The sequence below is a fragment of the Sorex fumeus genome, unplaced genomic scaffold (genome assembly GCF_029834395.1).
Source record: "Sorex fumeus unplaced genomic scaffold, SorFum_2.1 ptg000024l, whole genome shotgun sequence".
Taxonomy (NCBI): domain Eukaryota; kingdom Metazoa; phylum Chordata; class Mammalia; order Eulipotyphla; family Soricidae; genus Sorex; species Sorex fumeus.
In genome coordinates this window covers 8574188-8584062 of record NW_026606081.1, presented here as the reverse complement: position 1 = coordinate 8584062, position 9875 = coordinate 8574188, and the positions used below count along the sequence as shown (strand labels likewise).

The 9875-nt window shown below is 38.6% G+C and overlaps 1 protein-coding gene across 5 annotated transcripts in view; it reads left to right on the top strand.

Moving 5' to 3' along the window:
- Nucleotides 1-226: 226 nt before the first annotated feature.
- PCM1 (pericentriolar material 1) overlaps nt 227-9875 on the top strand; it is a 93065-nt gene continuing 83416 nt past the window's right edge. For all 5 annotated transcript variants that reach the window (XM_056113864.1, XM_056113863.1, XM_056113865.1 and 2 more), the window contains exons 1-2: nt 227-324; nt 9412-9525. In XM_056113864.1, coding sequence (XP_055969839.1) covers nt 9430-9525 — 96 coding nt within the window. In that variant the 5' untranslated portion in view covers nt 227-324; nt 9412-9429. The remainder of the gene's footprint in view (nt 325-9411; nt 9526-9875) is intronic.

The following is a 9875-nucleotide window of genomic DNA, read 5'->3' as shown; positions in this document are numbered from 1 at the left end:
TTTTTTTTTTTTTAATAGCCCAGAGTCAGACGTTAGGGCGGTATTATTTTGGTAGGGTTTAAAAGGGATACATGTTGAAGTGTATCGCCTTGTTTTCCAGAAGGATTAACTATCACCAGTTCAAAACATTGAGCAATGGGGCTTTTCTTTTGTTGACTTTCTAAGAACGCAACAGGCCATAAAGTATTCAGTATTTCATGGTGTAAGGGGAAAAAAAATCGCTAAAGGGATTTTCTATTTCTTTTCATCATAAGCAGGCAACAGGTTTGAAGTGTGAAACCCGCGAGGAGCTGCTCATAGCTGTAAAAAGAAGTTTCTAAACAGGTAATTTGATAGATAACATCTATTATAATTGTCCTTTGTACTACGATGCTTGAAGACCTCTCGATCAAGCATATGCCTTATCCTTATTAACCAGGTTGGATATGTGCAAGACAGATGCCCCACCCCTGTCCTGTGGCTCCTCCAGCCCTCCAGTTCCTTTTAAATGTCTCTTACTAGGATTTCTTCAGCCTCTTTGAGTTTGAATTTGCCTTCTAATATAGTAACTATTTGGAGAGCCTCTCTCGAATCCTTTCATCTTTGTGGTTGGTTGCTTGTGTTGGGGGGTGCACAAAGCCAGGGGAGTTGTAGGAATATGATAGTTCAAGGAGTCTAGACGGGGCGTTCGAAATGATCTGGTTGATGGGACTGATGGGATGGACTGTCATCAGTGAGCGAACCCGTGTTGTGATGATGATTGAGATTCTGAGTTGTTGACGGAGGTAGCCGGGCCGATGGATTTGCCCAAGGAGAGGTCTATGTAATGAGTAGAGCAAAGAGGTGATATAGTTGTGTATAAAGAATGTGGAGAGGGGGGCAAGCGATGTGGCAAGTGCAAGCTTTGGGTGATCCTTGGCACCCACATACCTCCTCTTCCCTCTTCCATAGGGTGTGGAGATTTGTGGTCCCTGAACACCAAGGGAAGTGGACTTTTACAACAATTAAAAAAAATGCAGTGGGAGAAGGAGGTCTTTGCAAGCTGAATTTTGTATAGCGGGTATTTACTTGACTTTGTTTGTTTTGGGGCCACACTGGGTGATGCTCAGGGGCTACTTTTGACTCCGCACTCAAGGATCAGTACCTGCAGACTTGGGGGACCATAAGGGATGCCAGGGATGAAACCCTGGCCTGTTATATGCGAGGCAAATGCCTTACCTGCTGTATTATCTCTTCGAGCCCTGACTTTAAGGTTTCAAGCCAGTATTACCTCAAAAATATTTTTTAATTCAATTAAAAAGGGTTTCACTTGACTTTCATAGAAAATAAAACCATGTGGGGGCCAGAGGCTTTTGCTTCCAAATGTATTCAGATACATAAAATACCAAATACTTGGTTATTTTGTGACTAATGTTTAGAAAAATACTATGTTTTCTGCATTATTTCAGTAATTCTTAACTGACTTATAGCTAACTATTAAGAAATAAGGTGCATATATCCAGAGATGGTTATGAGTAATTAATGCAGTTTGAGAAATACTTTGATTTTACTTAAATATTTTTGATTCGGGAGCCACACCCAGGAGTGTTCAGGGGCTACTCCTGGCTCTGTGCTCAGGTGCTTCCTGAACCTCATGCTGTGCTGGAATCGGAAGGTATTGGTCTCATGAAAGGCATGAGCCTTATCTCCTGAACCTTCACGCTAACTCAAGAAATACCTAAATATTAAAGATTTCATAAAAATAATCTTTTTTTAAAATTTCTTAATTTCTTTACATTGTGTTCACATACAGGTGAACTTTGGTTGTGAATTTTTGTTTGTGATCAGATACTTTGGTTGTGATTTTTCTACTTGGATATGCGTACTGCTTCAGATTAAGCATGCTTCAGGATTTTCTTCAAAAAGATGTCACTGAAAGTGGTTACTGAAAGTAGCTTATGAATTGCTTTATGATTTTATATCTTTGTCAGTTGTAGGGCTGGAGTGATAGCACAGCGCGTTGGGCATTTGCCTTGCTCACAGCCAACCTGGGCTGACCTAGGTTCAATTCCTCCGCCCCTCTCGGAGAGCCTGGCGAGCTACTGAGAGTATCGTGCCCGCACGACAAAGCCTGGCAAGCTCCCCGTGACGTATTCAGTATTTCCCAAAACAGTAATAACAAGTCTCACAATGGAGATGTTACTGGTGCCCGCTCAGGCAAATCGATGAACAACAGGACAGTGCTACAGTGCTACAGTGCCAGTTGTAAGACTGAAAAACAGCTTAATTATTAAACATAAAATAATTTCAGCTTTGGGCCGGAGTGATTGGACAGCCATCATGGCACTTGGCCTTGCAAGCAGTCAGTTCTGTTTGGATCCCTGGCACCACATATGATTCCCTGAACTTGGTAGGAATGATCCCTAACCACAGCCAGGAGTAAGGCCTGAGCACAGTTGAATATGACCCAGAAACCAAAAAAAAGAAAGAAATTTCAGCTTAGTTTACTTGGCCATAGCATGGATAGGAGAGGTTATTTAAAGTAGAAGAATTTTACTTTTCTTTTACCCCCATTCAGCTTCTTATCCTGTCATCCATCACACCAGTCTTCCTGACAAAATTTTAGCCTGGGACATTTTCAGTGGAATATTTATACCAAGGCTAATTAGCAGTGCTAGGGAGAAAAATTTCTCTGTTTACATTAGTGATAATCAGAGAATGTTCTCTGCTCACTCCCAAGTCCTTACTTAGTCATTTCATTTTCATCCACTTTTCAAATCTCTGAGACACTGCTCTCTCACTCCCTCATATCTAATGAACAGTCCTTTCTAGTTCACCTTTCCTGTGAACTCTCAATTTTGTATCAACAGATCTGCTAACTAGTCTCCATCCATTCCAATCCAGGAGGAAGCTAACCATTTTTCTTTTTTTTTTTTTAAGTTTTATTTATTTATTTATTTATTGAATCACTGTGGGAAAGGTTACAAAGCTTTCAGGTTTATGTCTCAGTCATGCAAATATCAAACACATTTCCCTTTACCAATACTTATTTTTTACCATGAGGAACCCCAATAAGACCCCATCCCCCGCCCCTCCCAGTCCCTGTGAGGCAGATGAATTCTAGTTAACACTCTATCTGCTTTGATTAGATTCATTGTTTCAATAAAAGATTCACCACTATTATTTAGAGTTTACCCCCCCCCCCCAAATCAGACATGCTGAAAAAACATTGTGAAGTGATTTGCTTTCTACAGCTGGGTTCAAGAATTAAATGTTGGTTTTGGATTTCTGCTATTTGACTTATTGACCCTGGAAGTATTTCTACTGAAAGTCAGATAGTCAAGAAATTGGTTTCTGTGTTCTGGAGTCGTGACCGTGCTGGAGAGCCGCTCGTGGGGGGCAACTGGTGGCCTCGGTAGGGCGTGAAGGGTGGACCGAAACGCCCCCCTTCCCATGAGGTTTTAGTCGCCCCCACACCCCCGGCTCATCTAACCATTTTTCTTATGAGCTGAATCACATTATTCACATTTATCCAGAGGCTACATTGTTTTCTCATTTTCTTTCACTCATGCATCTTCAGTATGTCTCTTTACTAGCCCTTTACCAATAAATTTTAAATTAAAATTTGAGTTTTGAATATATTCGGTGCTTCTATTTTAACAAAACATTTTTTTGGGGGTGATACCTAGTGTTGCACAGGGGTTACTCTTGGCTTTTGCACTCAGGAATTACTCCTGGCGATGCTCAGAGGACCATATGGGATGCTGGGAATCCAACCCAGGTCGACCACGTGCAAGGCAAATGCCCTCCCTCTGTACCATTGTTCCAGCGCCTAACAAAACTTCTTGACCATCTCCACTGACTTCTTTTCACAGATTGATTCCTTGAAAAATTTACCTAATTTAATTTTCCCTCCGTCCATTAATACACACATACTAGTTATGGAACTTATACCATACACCGTTCTGATATTGCTTATGAAGGTAATTGGCAACTTTAGAAATCCAATTTGTAATTGTAATTTCCAAATCCAAGTGGATGCTTTTCAGTCCTTGGTGCTGAAACCTGTCTCCCAAAAAGTGGTTTTCTTGTATGACAAAGTTCTGATATTCTTATGAATCCTTTATAACTTTTCTTCCTTTCTAGGACACTTCTGGTTTCCTTTCTGTCATTCTGTACCTTTTAAATGCTATTTTGATCAGAATACTTCATGGTTCATGGTTCATTTTCAACTTTTTCACTGCTTGAATTACTTTTTTTTTTTTGGCTTTTGAGTTTTTTTTAACTAAAAAATTAAATTTAAAGAACCATAATTTACTAAGTTATTGATAATTGAGTTTTTAAAATTTTTCTGGTTCTGTTTTGTTTCTGTCTTTTTGGGACGTATCTGGTGATGCTCAGTCCTGTCTCTGCACTCACACTCAGTAATTACTCTGGTGATGCTCAGGGGACCATACGGAATTCTGGGAATCACGCGGATGGGCTGTAAGGCGAATGCCTTACCTGGATGTACTATCTCTCCAGCATAGAGCGAACATTGAGTTTTAAGCATGTAATATTCTAGCGCCAATCCCACAACCAGTAGCAACTTCCCTCCATTAATATTCCCACATTCTCTCCTGCACCTCAGCCTGCCGTCTTGACAGGTACATTTTAAAGTTCTGTGATTGTATTTTGTTTTCAGTGTTGTTGAGTCTGGTTTGGACATAGCGTTATAATACCCTCCCACACGTAACCAGTCCAACAGAAGCCCCTGACTCTGTTCCGCCATTAGTTTCCTCTCTTTCCTCCCCCACCTCAGTTTTTTTCTTTCTCTGTCCTTCTGTCTGTACTCTGGGGTCATTAGACTGCTTTGAAGAGTGGTTGAATTAAAAATTATTCTCCTGGGCTGGAGCGATAGCACAGCCGGGAGGGCGTTTGCCTTGCACGCAGCCAACCCAGGTTCGAATCCCATCATCCCATATGGTCCCCTGAGCACCTCCAGGAGTAATTCCTGAGTGCAGAGCCAGGAGTAACCCCTGAGCATCGCCAGGTGGACCCAAAAAGCAAAAAAAAAAAATTCTCCAATTGAGATTTTATTTTTGTTCTGTTTTGATTTCTTGTGTCACAACCAGCAGTACTCAGGGATTACTCTCCCAGGTCTGTTACTTGACGGTTGCCACTGGCTATGCTTGTGCGGACCAGGCAGTGCTGGAAATCAAACCAGGGTTGGCTGCATACAGGACAAGTGCCTTGACTCATATACTTGCTCTCTGATCCTAGATTTCATTTTTGAGAGATCTGCATTTGTCCATTAAGTAGGTCTAATTGAATATACAGTTGACAGCTCAAACCCATCACTTCTGAAACTTAATACTGTTATCTGAAGAAAAACTTGTTTCTTTTTTAGTCATTTTGAATGTATCATCATTCTCTGTCGTTCATAACAGAAACTAGGATTCATCCATGAAATTCACCACCATTATAATAGTGAATTTCTCTTCTCCACATTATAATAGTCCCAAGCCTACTGATTTTGCCACAAAAATTTTGCTCGGCTTCTTTTATAACTAGTATTTTGATGATTGAAAGTTTTTCATTATAAATAATATTTATGATAATCTATATACTATTTGCTCGAGCGGGCCCAGTAACATCTCCATTGGAGAGTTTTGTTGTTACTGTGTCTGGCATATCCAATACTCTCGGTAGCTTGCCGGGCTCTCCGAGAGGGACGGAGGAATCGAACTCGGGTCGGCCATGTTGGCCCTACCGCTGTGCTATCGTTCCTACCCGTTCGCCTTACACGGGAGGGCCTTTATCTTATCTTATCTTATCTATGTACTATATAAATCTAGGTGTTTGTATATAGAATAATGAATAAATTTTTAATGGTGATTTTGAGGTGGTTAGGGAATTCATTATGAAGAGAAATTTTTAAAAAATAGGAGAAGTGACTCACCCTTATATTCTTTCTAACGTAGTCAATTATTTTATAGCTGAATATTAGTACTGATTGTTCCATATATATAGTTTTTGGTGGTGGTGATGGGGATCATACTTCTAGGGTCTTAAAACATGCAAGGCAAATGCTCTACTGTTGCTCCATTCCCAACCTGTGCAAGTGATTTCTTTACCGTGGTTTTTTCTTTTTTTTCCCCTTTTTGGGTCACACCCAGCTATGCTCAGGGCTTACTCCTGGCTCTACACTCAGGAATTACTCCTGGAAGTGCTTGGGGGACCATATGGGATGCCAGGGATTGAACCTGGGTTGGCCACTAGTGCAAGACAAATGCCCTACCCACTGTACTATCACTCTGGCCCGTATTGGGTATTATTAAACATTCTCATTGTATTTAAATCACAGTGTTAAGAGTAGACAATTGATTATGTTTTAAGGGTTTTTTATTATTGTTTTTTAACAGTGCATAGGTATTTAGCCCAGGGCTTAACACAGTGCAAGGCAGGTGCTCCACTTGCTGAGTTATTTTGAGTTTATTTAGTAAATCAGCTTTTAAAAAGATTCTAAAAATAATTCATTAATTTTTATTTAACTTTAGGTACATAATTTTAAAAAATGTTTTAGAAACTTAACAGTATTCAGTCTGTGAATAGATCTTTTAAAAGATCTTTTTGTGATATAAAAATACAAAGTAAAATATTGTTTCTCTAGATACATTATTAGTATATTTATTAATAATATAGATAGTAGTACATTAAGGGGTAGTCTCCCAAGCAGTTCTCAGGGACTTGGGCACCACTCAGAAGTTTTCAGGCAGTGGACTCATGGGTAGGGTTTGGGTATGGTTATGCTTGGGGCCTGCTATGCTGGGTATTACTTGCAGCAGTGGTTGGGGCCATAAGGTGCCAGGGGTCCACAAACAAGACACACACTTGAATCCTTGTGATACTTCTCCAGCTCCCAAACTTTTGTTTTAATCTTGCCACAGTTCTTTCCAGAATGGTTATGTCAGTTTTACCTTTGCATCAGTGACTGAGAGTTTGTTTTCCTTTACTGCATTAGGATTAGGTAATAATGAAAAACATATCAAATTATAAAAATTTAGTATGGTAAATACCTTACTTTAGTTTGTAGCTGATATTTATTATAAATACTTTCATCTTATGTTTTCTGGGGGCTGTGTGTTTTGACTGGAGTTTTCTTGAGTCTTTTAAATAAATTCTTTGTGGACTGGGCATGTGGTTCAATAGCAGAGTTCATGCTTTGATCCATAAGACTTGGTTTCTTCAATCCAGGAGAGTGCAATGAAAAAAAAATATAGTAAAGCAGTACAGATTTTTTTGTTTGTTTTTCTTGTTGCTTTTTGTTTTTGAGTCACATCTGGTGGTGATCACGGCTTACTTCTGGTTCTGCACTCAGGGATCAGCCATGGTGGGCACTGGAGACCATATGTGGTGCCGGGGATTGAACCCCAGTCAGCCGTGTACAAGGCTAGCACCCTACCTGCTCTATAGTCTCTCCAGCCTTCAAACACATACAGCATACCTTGTATTCAGTTTTTTTCCCAGTTTTTTTGCTTGCTCTTTATTCTCTGTATACCTTAGATTAATTTTATGTGATTCTTTTTATTTCTGCATTCCAAATTTGTAAGAGTTCTAGTTTTTAAATTCATTCTGGTTTTTTCCTAGTTCAATTTTTTCTTCTTTTTTCTATTTTTAGTCTACTTACTATATTTGTGTTAAGGTTAGAGGTAGCTCATCCACCACCCTCCAGTTGGGAAAGAATTAAACTAATGTTCTAAGGCATTATTGCTTATTGCTAATTACTTTTCTCTCTGTTTGGAATGGTACTTGGTATGTACCACCCTTGGGTGAATTGAGAAAACAATCAATTTAATTTACTACTAAATTGTCTCAGTTAAATAATTCTGCATGATGGAATTGTGAGGATTAAATGTTAGCCATAGTTAATTTTTTTATTAGACTTCCTAATTGATCATATTTGAGGGTTTTTCTTTTGGAGATGCTACTAATATTAAAATTTGAGTATAAAACAGTGCTAATATTTATATTATTTCCCTTATTATCTTTCTCTTAAAAGTATGTTATTTTATAGAGTTTAATCGTATTTAGTCATAGGGCAAAGTGTGTTATTCCTAGATACATTGTTTTTGATCCTGGTATAAATGGGAAAAATTTTGGATTTTATTTATTTTGTATTTATTTTATTATTTATTTTATTAAGTGCATCAGCTGCATAGAAGCATTATAAATTTCAGCCATTTGAGTTACCTCCTAACTCAGGAATTAGCGTGCCTATTAAACTTACTGACCCTTTGGGTTGTTTTTGTTTGTTTTTAGTTCTGGTGTCATATCCAGCAGTGCCCAGGACTTACTCCTGGCTCTGTGATCTGGGATCACTCCTGATGAAGTTTGGGTGACCATATGGAGTGCCAGGGATTGAACCTAGGAAGTGCCCTGCATGCTGCACTTTCTCTCCGCATTGTTTGGATTTTCAAATCATAGCAAATTGGTTTTTATTTCCTCAATATCCTTTGGTTGGTGGTGGTGCTTGGAAAATAGAAATATATTATAAGCCTTGTAGCTAATAGGTTTTCTTGCCCCTTGAGTTATTGATAAAATTATCTTACCATCTCATCTTTTACCCATTGCCCCCTATAACTATCAGAGTTCCATATTCAGTGGCAATCCAAAGTCTTTCACAAGATTATTAATGATTCTTGGGATTCAACAGTGGTTTCACAGTTGGAAAGCAGGTGCATTTTACAAACACTGACCATCTGTGGGCCCTAGGACATCACTGTCCTTAACTACTGTGTTTCTGGTTTTTATTTGTCTTTCACTTGGTCTTGCTTTTCTTTTTCTGTTGTTTTGTTTTCGGCTTGTTTTATTTATTTATTTATTTATTTATTTTGGCCACATCCAGCTGTGCTCAGAGCATACTCCTGGCTTTGCACTCAGGGATCACTCCTGGTAGGCTGGGTTTCATGTGAGATGTTGGTGATTGAACCCAGGTCAGCCATATTCAAGGCGGTTGCCCTGCTTGTTGTACTATTGCTCTAGTTCCTAATCTTGTTTTTTTCTTTGCCATTGCCTCTTCTGCGTTTCTTCATTACTTTTCTTTATATTTCATGTTCGCACATAAGCCCACCAAATGTCTTTGGAGTATGTTTCTTTTCTAAGAATGTGATTTGATTTTTAGATACTAATAGCTTTACTCTATAAATGAGGACTGGGTTAATAATTCAGAGCAGCACTCTAGTATGCAAAATTAGTATCCTTAGGATACTCTGAGATTTTCCTCCTCATCACACCAACTAAGTACTTAACTCATATGGCTGCTGTATATAAATTGGTTATGTTTGTAATCTTGGTTGATAGTACTTATATATAAATACCTTTTCTAGGATTCCTTAAAGCTTCACAGTATAGTTAAAAAAATTGAACTTGCTGTTACCTGTTAAAAACGTTAGTTTTCATCACTTTTTGCAGAAAACTATTGAAGCCAATATGGCCACAGGAGGAGGTCCTTTTGAAGAAGGAATGAATGATCAGGATTTACCAAACTGGAGCAATGAGAATGTTGATGACCGTCTGAACAATATGGTATGGTATCTTACTATTGATGGCTAGATAACTAGTCAGGGGACAGTGCAACTGGCTCTTAAGTCAGGTGACTGCAACTTTCCCCAGACTAAGAGAAGTTGTACTCACAGAAACTCTTTTCTACTCACAGTATATATAGCTGTCCAGTATAGACCCAACACTACTACAAAAATATTTCTGTTTGCATGTATTATCACCGGTTTAAATTGTTTTTAAAAGTTTGTGTTTAAATTTAAGCCAAAAAGGAGCTTTGTTATAAGTACATAAAAATGTTTTGTGGAAACAAGCTAAATAGCTTTACTGTAGACTTATAAATGAACTAGAAAGTTCTCATAAAGAACTTTCTTTCA